Source organism: Brienomyrus brachyistius, unplaced genomic scaffold (genome assembly GCF_023856365.1).
Source record: "Brienomyrus brachyistius isolate T26 unplaced genomic scaffold, BBRACH_0.4 scaffold64, whole genome shotgun sequence".
Taxonomy (NCBI): Eukaryota; Metazoa; Chordata; class Actinopteri; order Osteoglossiformes; family Mormyridae; genus Brienomyrus; species Brienomyrus brachyistius.
In genome coordinates this window covers 289323-311675 of record NW_026042339.1, presented here as the reverse complement: position 1 = coordinate 311675, position 22353 = coordinate 289323, and the positions used below count along the sequence as shown (strand labels likewise).

Here is a 22353-nt window from a genome sequence, read left to right as displayed (position 1 = left end):
GTGGGGCTGGTGTGTCATTTTGTTCAGAACTACAGTGCCGTGTTTTTAATGCAGCGATGGGGGTCTGCGGGGGCATGGGGCTTCCGCGCCTCTCTGCGTAAAACAGAAACTGAAAATGGATTGAAGAGTCACTTAAACGTGGAGCTCCGTGACCTCTGGTAAGGTTTCACCTTTGACCTCCTTTCTGATTGGTCTGCTCTTTGGCTGTGCTGTGCCATCGGACCAGACTTCCAATTCCGCTGGCCTTCATTACGGGACTTTATGGGAGTCTTCTTCAGATCCTGGGTTGTCCAATGGAAACCTCGCAAGCCTCAAGTGTGGGGGTGGGGGAGGTATAATTTATTGACCTAATCCAGAAGTCACGTGAGAAAGAATTAACCTATAGTTCATGCACTTAATGACAATTCAAAGAAATGGGTGATCTCAGGTCTACTCGGGAATTTTTTTTCTGTAACCAGTGCTGCCTGGTCAGTGAGGTTCGGAGCTAAGGAGTGATTAAGATAAAAACCGATGTTGGACAGAAGTATTGAATAAGCTTTTATGTGCAGGAACAAGAAGACTGGTATTTGAGTCACCATGTGGAAATTAATCGGCTGTGACTCCGCCTAACGACATTGGGTGCGTATTGGCCCTTACGGCCCTGTAAAGTCTAGCTAGAAGCTTTTACGGGTCTCTTGATCTGTTTCATCTGCATCCCGAGGCAAGGGGCGTTCTTACAAAGCAATACTTCGTACAGCAATATTTGTCATTTACGTCTTATTAATCAGACATTAATTCATTCGGTCTGAATGGGTTTTGGCTGATGCTGTAAGGTGCTTATGCAGAATATCATTAACTGGTGGTGGGAAGAGACCCGATGTGATTTAACCATGGTTGAATGTCCACCGATTCTTTACAACTCATTAACGTCACTGAGGCTGTGTCATTATTTTTCAATACATGACACAAGGTGCGTGGTGGGCCAGTTGGGCTTATTGGAGATGTCAGACATGGAGATTCGGTTACAGAGGGTCTTCATACAGCATCTGGCGCGAACGGTGTGAGTGATTTGAAGCTTGATGCCATCTGATGGCGTCACACACTTTCCGACGACTGAGGCTGAGAAAGACGTGACACGGCAAGGTTAATGAAGCGCACTGGAAATGGTCACAGGTGTGAGGAGAAGAACCCAGTGGAGTGTGATGGGGTGGGACTCACTGGAGAGAGACGAGTAGACGAGTCCGGCTCCGACGTCGTTGGGTCCTTCGCATTTTTCAATGGTGTGATGTGATGGTGGTATGTTGTGATCACCGTGGTAGCACCGAAGAGTTTCTCCTGCAACACAGACAGGTCAGTAACTCTCAACCCTCTTGCCAAACAGCAATTAAGACATTTAACGGGTGCTGTGAGAAATCCACTTCCAAGGCGTTGGGTTCCTGTCCTGCCCTTGTGTGCGTGGAGTTTGCATTTTTCCACCCATGCTTTCCCAGGTATTCCAGTTTCCTCATGCTGTTAAGGTAACTGGCGTCACTAAATTGACTTGGGCGTGTCTGCCCTGTGACGGACTGGCATCCCAATCAGGGTTTTGCCCCAAGTGTCCCGGGGTGCCTGTCAGGCACAGCATCACCATGAACTGGGTGATCAGTACGGAAAACAGATGTACAGAGTGTGTTTGCACTCCAGAGACCGTTTCTGCTCATATTTCCCCGGCTTTCTGCAATTAACGGCGGCCACCTTTCTGCATGAGTCATGCCGTTTAGACGGTTCTGCAATATTCTTTGTCTTCATTCTTCATATTCGGCTATGCCAAATTTCTGGGTGTGACCGGTAAACGTTGGGACCAGCAGCAAAACCAGGGTGAAAACCAGGATCTTCGTTGTTCTGTTAGAACTTAAGAACATGAGGACTTAGACCATTTCAGTCACTCTGTAAAATTTTATGAACTATTCCATTGCCTCCATAGCTGAACATCAGCTAACCAGAAGGCACCAAAAGCTCGCCACCCTGTTACCAGCATGTGTCTTCGGTCCTGGCATAGATGTCCGAATCTATGCCCTGAAGTATGGTTGAATTGGAGTAGAACATTAATGTGGTATAAGGGGGGTGTTTTAAATCCAGCCTATGGATTTAAGGAGACAGTTAATGAAAAACAAGTTCAAGGAGGGAAGCAACATGAGAGTGTGGGAAGGATGAGTGCATAATGGTTAGAAGATGGATGGGGGGCAGGCAACAAAGAAATAATGACAAATATCCTGGGGGGCGTTGGTGACCAAAAGCAGGACAAGTGGTTCTTCTGAAGCTGAATTCTGCAACAGCCGGCAGGGGCGTGGGGGCCAGGAGATGAGAGAAATGAAATGTTGATAAATCTCGTGGAGGTTTTTAACATAGCTATCTAGGTCGTTTTGCTCTTAGTAGGAGTTTTGCCAAGCAGAGTTCAATAACAAGCACATTCTCCTTAAGAAAAATGCTGCAGGTTTTCTGACACTGCCTGACTCCATCTTGCTGGTCGGTGAAGACAGAAAAGCAAGGCAGTTATTTGGACCTTACCTCTTCCCGTAGGACACGCTGTGCTGACACCCTCGATTTCGCTCCCTACGATTCCCCTCCGCCTCCTCTCTTTATACGACCGCCCTGTTCATCCTTCCGTTCCCCGGGGAAACCGCCCTCCAATAAAAGTACTGTGTAAAATGGAAGGTTTATCTTTCAAAACATGTCCAGCCCCAGCCCCTCTCAGCGGGGGTGTAACATTGTGGCAACACACAAGGTTTCACAACCTTAATTCTGGGCCCACAGAGCAACCAACCCCTCCCCAGGCAAGCCAGAAATACTGCCCATGAAAAACTGAAATAAAATTAAAAAAAAAAAAAACCTTTAAGCCTTTTATATGATGAATGTACAGATATATACAGCTTGGATATAATTTAATATATAACAGCCTCCCTCTCTGAACAAACAGCCATATTTGCAGGCAGACCCCCATACAGGGCAAACAGCCTGTGTTTGATAAGGTACTTGTCCCATAAACCATTTACACCCCCTGTGAAAAGAACCGTCCTGACAGGAGTGTCACTGTGTTTCTGCTAGCTGGCAGTGCGCAGAGGCTCAGCCAAACCACACACTTTCGCAACGTATATTCTTGAATCAATCCCCAAGGGTCACACTAGTATTCGTGAAACGTACATCCATCCATCTTGAAACTGTTTATGTAGGACTGAGTCATGGGACAGTGGGAGCGAAAACATATATTAGGTAGTGAGGGGAGAAGGTAGGGATTGTACACACAGGATGCCAGTCATATGCGAGATGCTTCATCTATTTAGCGGACACTGCAAGTTATGCAGTGAGATTTCAGAAATGTATGTCCTGAAAATGTTAATGTTTCATACTTGCACTCTATTGCTGCCTTTGCGCTAGAAATGAAGACTGTGGCGGTTGCCGATAGTATTTTACAGCTAGGGACCTTCCTTGTGGGGATTCTGTGTCTGTGCTCAGCCTTCTGGGCAGAGTGTTATGCAACTTGCAGTTTGGGACTGGACTCCCGCAGGTCAGTCTCTTCACATACACACACACACACAAACACAGCAAGCGTCATCCAGTGCAGGCGAACGCAGCAAGTAAATCCACACTGGAAATATTACAGTACTGATTAAGCACTTATTGCACATATTTTATTCTGTAGTACAATAGCGGTAAGTGAGCCAGGGATACAGTACAGCCTCGGATGGTTCCAAAGTATTGCTGAAACGCGATCTGCCCGTGTTATTCCAGAATAAAAACATAAAAAAAAACATTTCTTAGTATTTCAGTGACCGGTGAATGATCCTAGAAGCACTGGGCACACTGCTGGTGTTGTGAGAGCTTTCGCGAGACGGGGCCTGATGAGAGAGGTTGGGTGACTGATGCAGCAGTGGTCAGCGATGCCGGCAGGGCTGAGTGCGTTTCTCAGTGCTGTGGGCAGGGTTCAGACTGACCGGACTAATGGGTTTATTATCGATCAGGGAACCTCGCCAGTCTAGGTCTTTCTTATTGACCGGCCTCTCCAAAGAGTTGCTGACTCCGGTGAGCTGAGACTCGGAATATCTGGGCCGTTTAATTCACTACGTCTTTTTTTTTTTTTGCTCGCGTGCGTCCTTACTGAGCACTATCGGCTTTCACACGCCAGATATCCCAGCGTGATTGTGGAAGGTAGGCCATGGACGGCGGGGCGCCGGGGTGCAAACGATCCCAGATGTCCAGACAGCGCCCCATTCTGGCAGCCCGCAGTACTGCAACATCCAGGACATCGTTCGCGTTCGCTTGCCATGATTTTGATTCCAGAGGCAGACGCCGTTTGTACGTGCGAGCAGTCATCCCCCAGCTGTCCTGAAGCTCCACTCACGAGTTCAAGAGCTGGGGGGGGCAAGAGAGAAGGTGCTTTCGCATGCATAATTGTGTCGAAGACAGCGCCTCACCATAAATGTTCATTCCCCCCCACGCCGTTCCATTTCCGTTCAGGACTCCTCCCTGTAATGGGATGGGGGTGTGCAAGGCCGGCTCTGGGTGCTCTGGTTGCCTGAGATTCTGTTAAGACCCCCCTGCCCAACCCCCAGAGCAACTGAAAAAAAATTGCCAGTTCTTTTACATTAAAACCATGTCAGTGGTATCTGGCTGCCAAAAGAATATGACAAAAGAAAAATTGCGAAATATGATGTCACCTATAGGCCCGGCCAGCCCGGGGGGTGAGGATGGGGTTCTTTACGGTCACTGAAATGTCAAAGAAAAGACTAGAAAAACTGTTAGATTAGACCTGACTACAGAAATGCATGACATGAAAGGGATGTCAAGTCATTGTTGACACGGGCCAGGATGGTGGTGGTCGGGGGGGCATGGGGAGGGGGTGTGGCCTCCACTTCCCTTACTCCACCTGACCTATGACGGGGGCAGCCAGAGGAGAGGCAGTAACATGTTCCAAACAGGCACCACGAAACTCTATCCAAGTAAAATCCTTTGTGGGGGGGATCCCCCGTCCCCAAAGCTGAACTCTGGAATAAGCAGAAGCCAAACACCAGGCAAAATGTGTGCTAAGCAGGATGTGTAACACACTCATTGTCGGCCTTTTGTTATTATAGCCCCCTGGAGAGCCCCCGCCCCCCTGGAGAGCCCCCGCCCCCCTGGAGAGCCCCCGCCCCCTGGAGCCCCTGCTCCCTACCTCCATGTTATATATCGGGGTCTCAAAATTTTCCCTTTTCCCACTTTTTGACTTCTGGGTTGCATTGGACAGCATTCAATGGAAAATGTCGCAATGCTCTGGAAAGGTCTGTACCTGGGGGTCTGACACAGCCCCCCCCCATGTAATCCATCAGTCCGTCCATCTTCCGGAACAGGGTCACGGTGAGCCTGGGGCTTATCCCGGGAAGCACGGGGCAAGAGGCAGGGGACATCCTGCACGGGATGCCAGCCGGAGTGTCCCACTTACCCATAATTCCCTCAAACCCAGAGGGGCTGCCTGAGGTAGCTGACAGGAAGCTCACTGCTCCACTTACAGATACCATGGAGATGATCTGCACATCTGCTTTACACAGACGAGCGAGTGGGATTGTTTCATGTCCCAAACACGACACTTCATATATCTATTACTCATTTTAATATGTTTGAATTAAATAGATGCAGATTGGTGACCACGAGTCAGACATGATGGATATGCATGAGGTGGGTGGGGGGGGGGGGGGGGTTTCACATCCCAGTTCCAAGCTCACCCTCATATCAATGTGCATGTTCTACCCATGTTCCTCTGGTTCTCCATGCTTCTCAGATACAGCCAGTGATTTTCTTGCTCTCCATCTGTAGATGAGTGACAGTGTATGGAGAGCCCAGTCCCCGGACAGGCTCCGCCTTTCAGCCTGGGCATTGTGGGACCAGCTCTAAATCTGGATCAGCAGTTACAGAACATGGATGGATATATTTTTTTTCTATGAAAATTTGCTCTATAATTGGGAATTTTAGGGCACTATTAGAAAATGGGTATACAGCCCTGGTACAGTTTTGTTCCTCAAGGAATTTATAACATTAGTGTTGCCCCAATGGTACAAAAATGTCCCCCTGAGTCCACTTCTGTACCTTAAAAGGTAGATTTTACCTTTTCATCTACAGCTAAGGGTACAATTGGCAGACCATTGAGAGTACAGCCCCCATTGACAAATAATTATACCCTCAAAGGTACAAACTGGTACCCTTTTTCTGACGGTGTGTTACGTGTATAATACCAAGACCGGCATAGTATCTTGGTGTAGCTAGACTGTAACCTAAAAACCTTAATTAATTTGTTGTGGAGTGAATCTTATAATGTAACATAAGGGCTTACTCGAGAGGACAGGCAATCGTTTCAAGGCAGTATTTCAACTGGCTTTTTCTTTAAAAATGGTATTCGTTCTAGAGGTTTCATAATTTAATTAGAAAAGATTACTGAGCATTTATTGACTTTGAATTAAAGTTGCGCAAGGAGAGGATTTCTTAAATAAAATTTTCCGTTCTGGCACCCGGGCGTTTCTCAGACAGCAGCAATCGTGCCCAGACACAATGATTTATCTTGTTTTCCTCTCTTTTTGCCCCAACTGTTCGCGGTCGCTGGTGTGCCGTTATCCAGGTCGTATTTTATGAGGGGAGGTGTTTCACCGGGCAGAAGCTGGAGATGTGCGGCGAGTGCGATAACTTCCAGGACTGGGGCTTCATGAACCGGGTGAACTCCACCCTCGTGGAGAGCGGCGCCTGGATCTGCTACGACCACCCCGACTGCCGGGGGTCAGCAGTTCATCCTGGAGCGCGGAAAGAACCCCGAGTTCTAGCGCTGGGACGCGCACAACGACCACATGGGCTCCTGTAAGCCTGTGAGGATGGTGAGAACCTGCATGGAACAGGCGGCGGGGGAGAGGTTTACGGAGAGATACGACTCCAGATGGATGGATATACGGCTTCTCAGACGGGGTTATCATAATGACACAAACACAAATACAAAGCATGAGCGTAAATTATGGGTGGATTTAACACCCCCACCCCGATAATCAAAACCAGCCAATAAAATCCCCTAGACCCCCTTAAACGGGTGGAGACCCCAACCTCCCAAATGCATAGAAAGGAACACCCTTTCTTTATCTCTGCACCCCGTTTATATTCTCTGAGCAGGAATTTTATCTTCTAACATCATACTAAAATAACTGTACCTTCTTGGGTCGCTGGTGCTCAGGTTGCAGAAGCCTGGAGGCCTTAGGCGTGCTTGGGAGCACGCGGTGCCGGGGGCAACGCTGGGTCCGATCGCCGAGGTTTCAGCGCTCCTCCGTGACGCTGCGCAGATATGGCTTTGCGGTGAATTAGGACAGACGCTTGGCAAGGAGGGTCGGGCTCCGTGTGTTGGACCGTGTGCGAGACTGATGTTGTTGTTGGCCATCACGAGGGGGTTCGCTTCGTTTCAGCCAAACACACGGGAGGGATTTAAAAAAAAAAAAAAGAAGCAAAAAAAAAAAAAACTGTGATTCAAGCTTGACAAAGTGGTATTGATTTGTGAGCGCGTTGGGGGGGGGGGGGTACTAAACTTACATAATTCATAAGGTGTCCGTGAAGGAAAATATTTAAAATGTGCGGCATTATGTGTGAGAAGTACGAAGGCTTGTGGTTTTGACTGCTTGGAAAACATCGTTTCGAAACCCCACGAATGCCTTAAGGACTCAGGCGTATTTTGGAGTAATTCGTTACTCAATAAGAAAATGTGAAGATTACGAATAAATATTTCAAAATAGTTTACTGTTACCTCAATATGGTTTATAGATGCAGTTTGAAGTTTAGAAACATATTTTAGGAATGATCTGGAGTGTGAAATGTGTGGCATTCATGGGCTGTGTCTCCTTAGTATCGGTGAGGGGACACTCGGTGAGGGACCCGACCCCCCTCTGTCTCCACCAGCACGGCGAGAGCTACAGGATCGAGCTGTGCGGGGGGCGCTGGCTTCTCCGGGCGGTGTGCGGACCTTTGCGAGGACTGGCCCTTCCTGCAGGGGCACGGATTCAGCAGCCACTGCGTCAACTCCGTCCGGGCCTTCGGAGACGGAGCGTGAGTTTCTGTCGCGGATGCTGTTCAGTTGAAATACTACCCCCTACACCCCCTGCAGGGAAGCAGGATTTTTTCCCTAAATCTTTACTTAACTGTTTCCTATCCACTATAGTTCAGCAGAAACTCACCATCTTTCATAATGACCCGTTTCGTAGAAGAGAGCCCTAACGTCCTTAGGTGAAGTACGGGTGTAATTTAATGTTAGTTGTAACATTCTTTGCACTAGCTTACATTTTTCCCACATGTGTCATATACAGTTACCCATCGATTCTAAGCATATCTTTGACATTCCAGAGACGTGAGCGAGGACAAGGACCACAAATCTTGGTCTAGGTTTTTTTGTTTATTTGCAAGTTAGTACATATACGCTACAAATCATGTTAACGAGGGGAAATGCAAATGTCTGTGTCTGTCCATTTGAACTTATAAACATTGTCTGCTTTGGTTCGTTGATTTCATAAACATGACTTTTCTTTGCTTACGTGATACCACAGTAAGAATGCACGGAGAAGTATTTATAAATACCACCCCCCCCCCCCCCCCCCCCCCCCCCCACACACACACACACACACACACACTTAAAGAGGCATGATGATGATGATTATAATGGTGGTGGTGGCTTTCCTCCCCTCACCACCTCCGCGCCTCCAGCTAGGTGATGTACGAGGAGCCGAACTACCGCGCTCGGACGTACATCGTGGAGAGGGGCCACTACCCCACCCACAGCGAGTGGCACGCGCAGAGCCCCAACACCCAGTCCATCCGGAGGGCGGCGAACTGCTTTTAAAGCGCGTCTCTGGAAACTAATACCGCGCTTTGCCTCCCCAAAGTGTGGAAGGACAATAAAATGCGTAGCCAAACAATAAGCTTGATTAAAATCGTGCAACTGTTCATTTGTGTTGAATCACCTGCATTACAACTAAGAGGAGTGGGACAATTTATATCCTAAGCTAAATATTAAAATGATACGTTCTATAATGGATCGTTTTTCGCCCGATGTAGATGTCTGTATTTAAATAGGGTGCTGTTCATTATGGAATCTGGACAAACCTTTGTTGTAATTCTGAAGGTGGGTTGGATATCCATTTGGAAGATTGATAGATAAATGTTAGGGTCCTTTATTAAGTACGACTTGAAGTAGGCTAATATTTGCTTTAACGGAGTTAAAAGAAAGTAAAGACATATATGTTTCGATTGTTTATTGAGTTCATACAAAGTTTTATCTAGGCCTAATATAATAACGTAGATTCTGGTTCACCAATAAAACGCATGTGGGGATATACGTAAAGGTATATTAAACATTAAATGACTTCCAGTATAAATTGCATATCTATTGAAGTACTAGACGTGATGTGAAATGAGCCTGCAGGAAATTAAATATTTAGATAGCGTGCCGTGTAATTATATGGCTCACATCGATCATATCGGTCCATCATAACGTCTCCGAGTTAAGGCTGGATAATTTCTCCCGGGTGAAGGCTGCACCATGCCGATTTTGTCCCTGGACCCTAATGAATGACGCAACGCCACTTCCTTGTTCCGAGAAAGCGGTGCCCAAATGGCCCCGGGAAGGGGGTTGATTTAAATACAATAAACGCCCAAAGCGCCGCACCGTAAGCCGGGTGCCTGCGATTGCGCCTGGGTAGAGCAACAGCGGCTGAAATGTCGGTCGCTTTCCTTAAGCAGCATGCATTTTGGTGATGAAACTACAATGAAATCACCGTCACTGCCGGACCGACGGACGAGATTTTCCAGCCCCAGCACTGCGAAGTGAGGCCGGCGTGGCGCACCCTGCCCCGATCCATGTTGCGCTCCGTCAGGGGCATCGATGAGTCCCGGTGCGAAGGGGATGGGAAGCGGCACCTCCAGGAGGACCCGGTGCTTGAGAAGCGTCTACTCGGGGCACCGCGGAGGCATCAACTGGCTCTGCTTGAGCCCTGATGGCGATCACTTGCTGACCTGCAGCGAAGACGGAACGGCGCGTCTGTGGAAGACCAAGGGGCTACAGTGTTGCGCACTTCTACAAGGTAAAGCATCGGGCATGAAAGGGTAGCAAAGGAGCCTCTATCTCCCAGCAGCTCCTCTGCAGCGGTCCCAAGCCCAGAAATCTGCATGACGTGCGATCCGCAAAGTTTATCCGGAAAGGATAGTAGCGAGTGAAAGAGACAAAGGACGGAGGAATTCGTGTCTCACACTTCTGTGATTATTCATCTGTGAATAATTGCACCAATTAATTAAGATACTCCAGTTTCCGACGCTGGTCTGTCCCAGTACACTGTGGTACCAATAAAACACGGGACAGTAATCAAGTACATCTTTTCATTTTAAGAGTATCTGCAAATATAAATGATACATTTAAACACGTATAAACATAGTATACTTTCTTTGTGCGGTATAATTTTTGTATTTGCCTTAAGGTCCTGTCATTGTTATGATTGCTATTCCTTATGATTTAAACAGTCGTGTACCGTTTGCTTGTCATCGCGTATACGGATAGTTTGGCAGGATGAGAGAAACGTTAACGCTACTGACAGATTTGCTGTTTTCGCGTATTATATAGTTCGGTCGTAACTTGACTTTTTTTGCCTGTGCTTTTACAGGAAGTTGTCACACAGGTCACTTTGATCGGGACCTTTGTATGGGTTTTACACATGGAACACTTTATTCCGTACCATCTAAATCTACCTGTTGCTGTCAGAGCGGTTTACTCACATTCAGGTCTTGAAATATACACAGTAAACGCTGCAAAGCCCTTGTAATACGAAAAGAATTGCAGAGATGAAGGAAACGTTATCCCTGCTTACACATTTCAATATCTAAATACATATCACGTATCTAAAGCCAAGCAATACGAATAATAAACATGAATATAAAATGTCCGCCTCAGATCGTTTGTGCTCGCCTTAGAACTCTCCGTCCCCGACCACTTGCAGGGCATGACAGCTACGTCACCCATGGTCACCTGGAGAACGATGTGGCGTACACCTGCAGCGCGGACCACACCGTCCGGAAGTGGGACATGGCCACGGGGGGCTGCATGCACGTCTTCAGGGGACACACCTCCATAGTCAACAGGTGACCGCCCAGCCGCCGCTGCGGTTGGTGCCATACATCATCTTTATTAAAAAAAAAAAAATCCTGTCATTGCGACAGTTCCAAGTCTTATGAAGTGCGTTTTCCACCTGCCTGCTGGATGGTTCTTGAAAGAAAATACATAATACAAAGAAAAATAATATGAAATTATACAGTGTTGTGCAAAAGTTTTAGGCAGTCACAGGAAATGAGGTTTAAATGATCTTTATGTTGGTGTAAAACTATAATATTATTGCTGTCAAAGTGTGTCAGCTCAGCCATTTGGAAACCTCTGCTAAAATCACAACAGTATATGCAGCAACCGTCTGCTACATCCATATATTTTTAATTCCACCGCTACCCTACCTTGTTTGGGTAATAAATTCCCCATTTAGTTATTTAGCTAATCAAGTTCATTAATTAATTAATAGATCTGATTGAGAAATTTAACAAATACATAGAATGGCTTTGGTGCCCCTGAGGAGAGTTTTGGGGAGCGAAGTTTATCTAGCCAACGGACAAGATATGAGTAACTTTTTGGAGAACAGATGAAATTCTTGTTTGTTTCTTATCTTACTGTTAATTTGCATATGTTATAATGTTAAATTGTGGTTTTGTTTTTCAGAGAAAATATACAATTACTACTAGAATTAATAGAATAACTAAGACTTTTGCACAGTATATTGTAGATAGAATAAAAAAAAAATGATTAAAACACAAATAAAAATAACAATAAAATAAAACAGCAGAATTGAACAAAGGAAAATAAAAAAGGAATTTTATCAGTAGCTGTAAAATGAAGACATATAAAGTGTGTAGGTGAAGGTGCCTCGGTAGGATTGTGTTGTGTTGAGTTGTGACATTTGGTTTTAGGACAAGGTCTGGGAGACGAAATTGACCTTTTCTTGTATGTTTGCTTCGCGTTTTGTGGTGCTAAATAAATAAGATCTGAGAATAATAATCTGTGCACCCAGGAAATGTCGTCAGTGCTGGACAGATGAGTGAAAATTCAAGGATGCGTATTCATCAAATGTAAGGTTTACAGTCAGACTAACCCAATAAATATGTAGTAAGTCCATGGTGCAAATGTAAGACGTGAGTGTTAAATGATAACTGCTAAATGATAACTGTTAAATGATAACTGTTAAATGATAACCATCACAGGCATATTTATTCGTCTGCTGGCCTGAGGGTAGAAGCTCCTTGTCTGAGCCTCGCTGCGTTCTCGCCGTGAGACTGCAGAAGCGCTTTCCAGGCTTCACCATGGTGAAAAGGTCGCGATGTTTCCGTACATTGGTGCACGTACAGCTAAAGGTTCCCTCTCTACTGGCTGGTGGAGCTCTCGCTGAATGCATTGACTCTGAAGAAGTTTCTTCCTTTAGCTGGGATACTTTAATGCACGGACTTACCTGGACTGACACCCAGGGGTCTCAGCTAAAAAGGGCCCTCAACTTTTCTGCATTAAATTACAGCTCATTTTACACCCTCCTGACATAAGGTGTCGTATGTCAATACGGAAAATACAGTGATATAATACCCGAAGTAATAGATTTTTATTGTCTTTATTCTTCTCATTTATTTTATTCCTACTGTTATTTTTATTGCTTTTATTTTTATTTATGCTGCATATTGACTTTTGAGCACAGCCCAGAAAGCAGGTGGGAAAAGTATTTTATTGCTAGAGTTGCAAAATATTGGGAATTTTCCTGTTATTTCTTATATATTCTCATTAATTGACATAGAAAGTTTCCCACTTTTAATATTTCCAAACTTGGAAAGTCCCATGGCATGGAAAGTTTCTGGAAAGTTTTCAGAAATTTTCGCTCCCTTGGTAACCCTACTATGCATGTGTACAGGGTATGTTTTGTGCATGTGAGAAATAAGACTAAAACTGAGACTGGCTTGTTCTCCCAGGGTTTTGGTCGCCAGCGGATGCCTGTTCAGTGGCTCGTATGACCGCACGGCTCGCTGTTGGAGTCCTGACAGTGGCCGGCAGCTGCAGGAGTTCCGGGGTCACCGCAATGGTGTCTTGGCGCTGGCTCACTTCTCCGCTCAGGACCTGGTGCCTGATTACGCGCTGAGTGGCAGGGAGGGCGGTGACTTCCTGGTTACGGGAAGCACTGACTGCACTGTCAAGTTGTGGCTGGTTCCTGATGGCCGCTGCTGTCATACCCTCCGTGGCCATCAGGGGGCGATCCTTTGCATGCTGCTGGATGTGCCCGGTAGGACCCTGTTCACAGGCAGCAGGGACCATACAGTGCGGTGCTGGGACCTTGCCACCGGTGAGCAGACGCGAGTGCTGCAGGATCATCAGGGCTCCATCATCTGCCTGGAGGTAAACGCCGGGGCAATCCTACCATCCAGGCCCTATGATATTTCCAAGGCCAAACTCCGATCTGTGCCGATTTACAGAATAACATCAAATTCTTCTGGTTCATGGGAGGTGCTGTTATGATCCCCGCGGTGGGCCTTGAACTCTTAGGACATTCTGATGGTCCAAGCAGGATGGACCACATGTTTTTCGTTCCAGCAGGCCGCTGGAGAGGCACAAGTTATCCAAAACACGGAGGTGTTGTTTAAACCACAAGTGCTTTGCGAAGAAGACAATCTGCTGGTTGGTTTAAAAGCACAAAGGATCTAGCATCCTAGATAATGTGAATCGTAATGCTGGTGACCAATATCCCATGAACTGTACGGCTGGAGAATCAGTTATGTTGGTTTTTACAATAATGAATATGTAGAAATAAAAACGGCTTGTATTTTCATTAAAACACAGTAAAGCATTTTGCTTGAAAGTAACTGATATATCCTTGTTAAGGACAGGGCACATGACAGGAAGTTTGGCAAAGCTGTACATTGAACAGTTTTCTAGATCAAATTTGCAAGCTGCAGATGTTAATCTCTTCCTCCTTTAATTAAACGAGGATAAAATCGGTAATATGATACATCCCTCATCTCAGCAAATAGGAGACCATTTTTTAAGGGCAATTCTCTGTTTATACGCTCTTGGCTCGTGTCTGATAATTCCAGTATTTGGCTTTTCAGCTGTTGTCATCAGTATTTAATAAGATACACGTGGTTCACAGAAAAATCCAGCCACATGTTTTCATGCTAACTTGACTTTTGACGAATACGACAACTGGAAGAGACCCTAAAGCTCTAAGCTGATGTACGGGTAGATCAGGTTGGCTTTTTAGCTTCGGAGAGATTGGGGTCCAGTATATTCAATATTTAGGGTGTTGGCAGATAAATAAATGAAGAAATCCATTGTTTCCACATGGTAATCCAAAGTGCAATTCAGCCATTGCTGCTGTTCTCCTGGTGCTGGGATTTCTAGCAATTATCGAACGGACTGGTATTCCCATTCTGATCAATAATACCAGGATAACTTCTCATATTAAAGATGTTAAACCCCAGAAGAAAGTCTTTTTTATCGTGCCCTGGATCCATTTCACGTGTCCTGTTACTGTATTATTGAATTAGTCCATTTTGGTCCTCTCTCTGGGATTACGTTGGGGGTCAAAGTAAAGCCTTACGAGAACAATAGTCAATTATGCTTATTTTAATCCAGTCTTTCAAGAATGACCTCGACCGAAAACCCTTCACCCAGTTTACAAATGATTAAATTTATTCAGACAAAAAAGAATATATGATGGGTATCGTGCTCCAGGTGGATGAAAAGAAAGAAAATTAGTCTTTAGGATGGAAGCGGGTTGGATTACTGGAGGAGCATCTCAGAAGTTGATGGTGCTCCTAAGCAGTGATGATCTTTGCTTTCTTCCCCAGTTTGTCAACAGACACTTGTATTCAGGAAGCACCGACCGCACGGTCAAGTGTTGGATGGTTGCATCCGGCGAGTGCGTCCGCACCTACAAGTCCCACAGGCACACCGTCAGCACACTGCAGTTCCACGAGGGCGTCTGTGAGTTCCTGGGTGTTTCTCAATACCAAGAACGAAAATCGTATTGGTAACTTGCCTTCCGAGAATGAACTTGGGGCTCAATGAATCGTGGGATTAGTATTGTTTAGTGAGGATGCTACCGATGTATCCTTGATATTTGGGGCGGGACAAGAACGACATCCGGGGATTTTTACCGTCCTCCGTGCTTCTGTTCTTAGTGTTGGAAATAGTCTTTGGTAATTTAAGATGATGTAAAAATAGGTGCAAAAAACACCAAAAAACTATGGTCAAGTAAGAAACACCCCCTTTCTGGATGACCATGATACTCCCTGTATCCGAAGGAGACAAGGTGGGGTTACTCGCTGGTTCCGTGTTTTCTGTGATATCCTCTTAGAGGATTTTCTTGTAGCCCTCTTTCTGAGGAGAGTTCTCCATGTTATCGCGCCAGTGGTCAACGTGGTACAGCAGTGGTAAAGGAAACCACATTTGCTCCCAAAACTCTACATTTCTGAAATCACAAACAGCTCCGTGACAAGACGGCAGCAGAGGTTTATTCAGGGGACTTTGAGGGACGATGACAGAAGCATTGCACAACCTCATCCAATAGCACAAAGAAATGACCAAAGCCGCATTCACTAAGCAAGAAACTTTGCGGTCAAGAGACATTCTTCCTGTCCCATGCCAACACTGGGGAGGGAGAATGTTATATTTAAACCATCCATATGCTGAGTTCAACTTGGTAAGCAGTTCCACTGCAGTGGTAGGGATGTGCTGCTTTCTGTAAAATGGAGTCTTGTCGCATGCTTGAAGATCAGTTATAAAAGACCTCAGTGGACTTTGGGGGATATTGGGTTTAAATTGCCTTCATTTTCTCATATCATGAGGGCTTGCTTTGCATTTCAAAGAGTGTTGGTCTTGCTATTTTAACGCGATTGTTGCACAATCAAAGTTGAATTATGCATGAAGATTAAAAAAATACAGGGAAGTTTGTAGGATACCGCGGCTTTTATTTACCTGTTGCTTTAGGAAGGTTAAGAAGTTATTGAGAAGTTTGTCAACAACTATATATTTATGAAGATATTTGTGCATCATTATGTCGGAAGTTGTCTTTAAAATTCCATTACACTGGTGTCTTAGATCTTGGGGTTGTAACGGTCTCAGTCGAATGCCTACTTTTTCATAGAGTTTCACATGACTCTCAGTTGAATCACAATGCCAAATTTGTATTTTTTTGGCATTAGTTACACATCAGATTGAATTTAGGACATGTAGACGACTTTTCGGGACTTTAACTTGATACAGTAGTAGTGTTTTGGCAAATGTCCACAGAAAATGTACTCCATCTGCATTTCACTGGAACATGGTGATTGGACACGTTGTTTTATAGGACTAAAAAACATTGACATTGAAAATATCTTGCATCAGTGTTTACAGGAAGTGCAGACTCGTATGCGAGAGCCTTCGACACCACATCTGGCATCTTGAGAAGAGTCTTCAAGGGACATAAATTTATCATCAATGGTTTACAGGTGATACATTGTATGGTTTGTGCATTGGGTTTTAACATTGTTTTGCATTTGAGATGCTTATTTAGTTACAACATTGACTAAACACAACTGTGAGGCTGTCATATAAAGGATGGTACAACGTGAGCTTGTTTGCTGTTGTTACATTTGTACTAAAATCAATTGCTCCACCAGGTTCATGACCAGATGCTGTATACAGTGTCCCATGACTGTACCATGAGGGTTTGGGACGTGCGAGGTCTGTACAAATGTGACCATTGTGAGGACAGCGAGAGCCGCTGGAAGGGCTCCTTTGGAATCGGCCTCTCGCGGGTGGGAAGGAACCGCGTTGGATGCTTGGGGTTCTCAAACAGGCCCACCACGGCGACCAGCACTCGGAACGATCAAGAAGGTAGAGAAGACACCTTGGAGCTGGATTGAGTTCAATGTCTCGGCCCTTCCTTTTCTCTTGACTGTTTACACATTTGCACATAGGTCAGAGGTTTTGATATTTCGATGCGTGCAAGGATGGACAGTTTTGTCAGATGACCTGATAAATTCTTGCTAGATTCGGGATCTATCCCAACCAAGCCAAAGAGTGCCCATCCATCCTCTCTTTCTCATCAGACTCTCCATGCATGGTGTCATAGTCTCATTAAGATCAATGCTCCTCATACTGTCTGGCTGTTTCTCCTCTGGTACTACTTCATCAGTCAAACTACTGAACCTCTGTTCACCCTGGCACTTTTCGTTCCAGGAATTTTTTTTTAGGTTACTTTTTTTTTCTACTGATCCAATGGAACAAGTAAGCTAAGATCCTAGTCTGGGTCTTAGATTAAATTATGGCTCTGGACTCTTGTACACAAGGAATGCCTTCGAGGTCCTGTGGTTGCTGCCCTAACTCTCGTTTCACCATGTCATTGATTCCAGCGACTCGACTTTTCATCTCGTCTCACATACAGAATTCCTGATGGTCCTCATTTTTAAATAAACAAAATAACACATCCAGTTCGGTCCCCTTGTCAGTCTGATTATAGAGCGCTGTGAAGTCTAGCCTTATGGGACTGTCGGTTTTGAAGAGCTGAAGATTGATGCCTCTTGTCAGGCAAACCAAATACATGCCTTTAAATCTGTGCTTACAGTTTAGCACTATTTTATTGGTTGGATCGTGGTCTATCATAATGAAGAACAGCAGGGATTTATATATAAAACAAACTCAAAGAATCTTAAAGACATGAAGGAACCATGTGCAGAGCATCATTCCTTTTACCACAGACCCCCTCTAAAACCCACTCCTCCCCTGAAGACACCAATCTGACCTCATGAAAACCCCAAGTAATGACTTAACTGTAGCCATATGGGCTTCATTAGCTAGGTTACCTGTAGGCATGCACTGGCGATCAATCGTCATAGAAACACAAAAAGATCACCCAAGCTCCGCCCTGACTCTGCCGTGCTTCCTGCCAGGATGCATTAGCATAATACAATTTAAGCGCAGTTAGCTTTGCTGTTGTGCATTATAAGGATAGTAATGCACATTGTTTGTATTGGTCCGGGACTTGGACGGTATTGGTTGCAGACCTCCCAGTTTTGGTCTCCAGCAAAGTGAGATTGTATCCTTTGCTGTGACATTCGAAACAAAAAGATTATAATTCTTAAAGGAGCCACAGATTCAGCTATGGAGGGCTTGCCAGATCAGCAGTGGCGGCGTGATTAACTGCACTGCAAAGCTGGCTGACTTAACCCCCCCCCCCCCCCCCTTGACTGGGTAGGTATTGAAACTTTAGGGTTTGAATATTGTTGCATGACCGGTAGGGAGTGGCGATTGCATGGAAATGCAGGCTGGGGATTGTTGAACATGATAATGCAGGGTTTCCCAATCCGGTCCTCAGGGACCCACAGCCAGCCCATGTTTTTGCTCCCTATGAGCTCCCTGCCAGATACTCCACATTTTTTCTGGGAGGGAGCAAAAAACGTAGACTGTAAATGTAAACGTAGACAGGGGCAACCTTCAAAATTTACTCAGACGGACTATCCCCTCCCATACACCCAGGCCAGCAAATTTTACCAAGTGCCCCTTTTAATAGGGGTGCAAAATCCTCAACGATTTACTGAAAACTACGTAATGACTACTTGCGAAGGACTGCAGCCTCAGGAGCCGGCTGACAGCCAACTAGAGCTACATCTTCCATAAAGTTGCCATCTTCTCCATGTCATCTTGCGGATATTTCATTTTGGTTTGGTCTGGAGGATCATGTTTGCGTTTTGAAAGACTGAAGGGATGCATAAAATAAGTCGGAAGACAAGATCGGTGTGTCTGAATGACCAGCTTTCATTTCCCCTGCCCGTATCCAGGCTGCTGACACAAAGGGCCTCGCTCTCCGGTGTAGATCAATAAATAATGCGGATAATTCTTAAAGCTCAGCTGAAAAGTGCCTGGCGCAGACTCTCGCTTTCTGCAGATATTGAGCACACAGAGAAATTATCACAGTTGTGTTAAGCCTGTAGTGATAATGGATCAGGCAGTACTCTAATCTCACACTGGTGTGTTTCCAATAGTATTTCTGAGATAAACCATAGTATCTACAGCGAGATGGCTCCGAATCCATGAACGTTGTACGGGTAGCTGAAGATATGAAAAGTGATATGGGATCACAATTTAATCCGATAGCAGCGAGCTCTGCTGCCCACTAATCGAGCACAATTGAAGCTGGGGTCGTGAATTTAAATTATTTTCTCCCAAAGCAATTTGATTGCAAAGTATTGTCAGCTAAATGAAGTAGTATTTTGAATGAAGCGTGTGCCCTGCGGTCGGCTGGCACCCCTGCCCTGTGCCAGTAGCTTTGGGCATGGACTCCAGAGCCCCGCGACTGTGAATGGAACAAGCTGGTACAGAAGGTGGATGGATGGATTGAAAGATTTTCACCTGGAACCTCTAGGTTTATATGTGCACAAATAACTGAGGTAAGCTTTGTGATTTTTTTTTTCTTCTCCCTGAACGTCATTATCATTAAATGACTGGATGACAATATTACCCACTCGCCCCACCTTCTGGCCACAAGTAGAATAAATAGGGTTGATTTATCTGCGGCCAGTCAGGGGGACTGATTGTCTGCTGGAATAACCTGCTTGTCCTTTTAATTTTCCTAAACTTCAGGTAGTGACAATATTTCTCCCTTTTCACGATTTTCACACTTTTGCATACTCCTGTTTGCTTAATGAAGTGTCTTTAACCGTATCTTGCTGTATATCACGAAGTATAAAGCCCAGATTAACCGTTCCGGGAACACCTGGACTGTAGGCAGCCCGTCTGCTACAGTCCTGCTCGGTCTTTGTCTGCGATTCCACAGCTGATGTCGGTGTTGTTAGTACATTACAAGCATAGTAATATCTGCCTCACTTGAATATTGTTTTGGACAAACGCGTTTGCTAAATAAATGATTACATAAGGTGCCCTGTTCTGATTCGGCTAGCCTGCCACTGCCACCACAGGCTCGGGCTGTAAGATTTGTGGCTGATGAGTTATCGATGACCTACCTTGTCAGTGAAGCGCGGATGATTGACTGTGAGACTGAGAAACTCCAAGACAGACTCGGTGCCTCGGGGTTTTCTGAATTACCCGTGATCTGCTCTTTTGTGTCAGCCAGTGAAACAGAAATGTCATTTACTAAGGGAAACGCTTTCATGTTCTAATCGAGGTGTGTGATTTTCTTTTAAAAATTTCCCTCCTTTTTTGTCCTCTTTGCCCATTCCGTTCTTTGATGACCCTCAGCCGTGGTGCAAATGGGTTTCTCGGAAACCCTTCCATGATTGATTCTTAAAATATTGAAGAACCGACATTTTTGGACTTAATTCAACCACTCTAAAATGCTACGTATATCCTGGGTGAACCATGGACAAGGCGGTCTGCTGTGTAGAGCATAATTGATATTGAGTTTTACCCGATATTTTTAGAAGGGATATAGGTCTATTAGTGAGTGCTCTTCATCATGGTACTGGGATAATTCAATGGACTAGCTGTTGTGTTTTTCTCTCTCTGAAGGAAATAGTTTCTTTCCCTTTTTGCATAAGGTACTGTAGTGCACTACTGACAAAATTAAATGTATTGGGAGCGAGGATTATTGAGTAGGCGTTCTTATCTAGATAGGCCTATTTTGTATTTGAAGAACTAAAACAGATGTCAAAAAATAAAATTGTGATCTGAACAATAGGCCTGTATTTAGGAAGATGTGAGCTACGAGGTTCTCTCCGAAATATCGTTGCACAGTTTGTTAGCTAACACTGTAGGAAAATGACTCATGACCCTTTACATCTCCTCTAGGTGGCAGTGATGTTATGCTAACCTGAGACATTCCATTCCTTGGGAGGAAAAAGTGATAACAAAGAACACAGACAAACTTTCCACTAGGTTCTTTTAATGAACAAACGAGGGGGAAAGGGGGCCTTTCCAACGGAAGTGGATCGCTTGTGGTAAGCGTGGGTGTGTTTTTACTAATAGTACGCTGTTATCAGATCAGTGCCACAAGACGACTGCAAGATGTTTTTCATTAATTGCGCATATGTATACAATCTGTGAGGGGTATGTGTTTGTGCATGCATACACACACGTGTGTGTGTGTGTGTCCCCTTTTTGGCGCTGAACCAAGATCTTGCTACGCAAGAAAACCAACCGAGGAGAGCCTCGGCACTGGACCGACCATGCATGTCCCTTGTCCCCATGGTAACCACACTGACTGAGTGTCAGTTCGGGGTGGAATTAAGTGTAAAACCAGTAGGGAGCACTGGTCTGGCCAGTGATGTGTCTGGGTCCAATAGTTATAGTTTAAAATATTCCTCGTTGTCCATTCTGTAGACGTCGTGTGGCCGTAATTTAAACCTTTCTGAAATAATTGTTTCCACCGAAATTATGCAAATGCTCATATAATGCAATTTAAGATGCTTAAAACGCATCCTGTTCAAATGCAGTGTGTAAATATCTAATGCCTATGGCTGGATTAAAATGTCTACAATAAACACAGAGCAAGCTAAAAGCAGCATTTCTTATTCTTTGTTACATTTTGCTGATTTGTTTGTTCAATTACTCGGTCCCATGGTGTGTTTAATACCTGTCCGGAGGTGAAATAAAATGTTCGCCTACATAAAGGCAGCATTGTTTTAAGGCCACAATTAACATGGTGTATATTTAAGACCAAAATAAAAAAGGCAAAGTGATGCTAATTGAATAATTACGTGCCGCCTTTGAATTAAATGTGCTTTAGTTTTTAGCGGCATATGGAAATGGAAGATAAGAAATATGTTAAAACGCACCAGACAGCGAGAGATCACCCTGAATTCTAAGTGCTTATTCTCAGTAGGTAATACTGCACGCATTGCTTAATAAAAGTTTTCGTTCTTCTTTTGTATTTATAAATTAAAATTAATATTCTTTTCAGTGAATCGATTCGTACAACTAAACATGAAAAATTTTCATGTTTCTTCAATATCGACACGTCCAATTTAACTTTGAATCGTCCTGGGTATATTGAATTATGTAGCCTATTTTGATTACAGAATTATAAAATTCAAATTACTATGCGTGTCATGTTAATTATATACTTGTTAATTATACTAGGAACGCAGAGCTGACCTCTTTCAGACGCCTATACACACTTATGCCAGTAGGGGGCGATAGAGAGTTTCTCTTGGTCGATGAACGATGGATCACTCGTAATGAACGAAAAAGAACGAATCTGCGTGATGACCGCCATATATTTCGTTCAAGATCGTCCAGAAACGACGAATTTAACTGCTATTACATCTTATTCTAATTAAACAGAG

The 22353-nt window shown here is 44.8% G+C and overlaps 1 protein-coding gene and 1 pseudogene across 2 annotated transcripts; both read left to right on the top strand.

Annotated features, from left to right (window-relative positions):
• Window positions 1–6572: 6572 nt before the first annotated feature.
• On the top strand, window positions 6573–9032 carry LOC125725325 (gamma-crystallin N-B-like; annotated as a pseudogene).
• Window positions 9033–9576: 544 nt separating this feature from the next.
• LOC125725308 (WD repeat-containing protein 86-like) lies at window positions 9577–17544 on the top strand. 2 transcript variants are annotated; one of them, XM_049002144.1, is made up of 6 exons: window positions 9577–10085; window positions 10992–11133; window positions 13045–13465; window positions 14917–15098; window positions 16457–16560; window positions 16732–16867. In XM_049002144.1, the coding sequence occupies exons 1-5, from the start codon at window positions 9887–9889 to the stop codon at window positions 16536–16538; spliced, it is 1026 nt and encodes a 341-aa protein (XP_048858101.1). In that variant the 5' UTR covers window positions 9577–9886; the 3' UTR covers window positions 16539–16560; window positions 16732–16867. The 2 variants fall into 2 exon arrangements, with proteins under 2 accessions (XP_048858101.1, XP_048858100.1); XM_049002143.1 differs by having other exon boundaries at window positions 9583–10085; window positions 14917–15052; window positions 16732–17544.
• Window positions 17545–22353: the final 4809 nt, after the last annotated feature.

Coding starts and splice junctions, on each gene's coding strand:
- LOC125725308 (XM_049002143.1), top strand. CDS start 9,887: ATGAGTCCCGGTGCGAAGGGGATGGGAAGCGGCACCTCCAGGAGGACC. Junction 11,134..13,044: donor CACACCTCCATAGTCAACAG/GTGACCGCCCAG, acceptor TTGTTCTCCCAG/GGTTTTGGTCGCCAGCGGAT. Junction 13,466..14,916: donor GCTCCATCATCTGCCTGGAG/GTAAACGCCGGG, acceptor TTTCTTCCCCAG/TTTGTCAACAGACACTTGTA.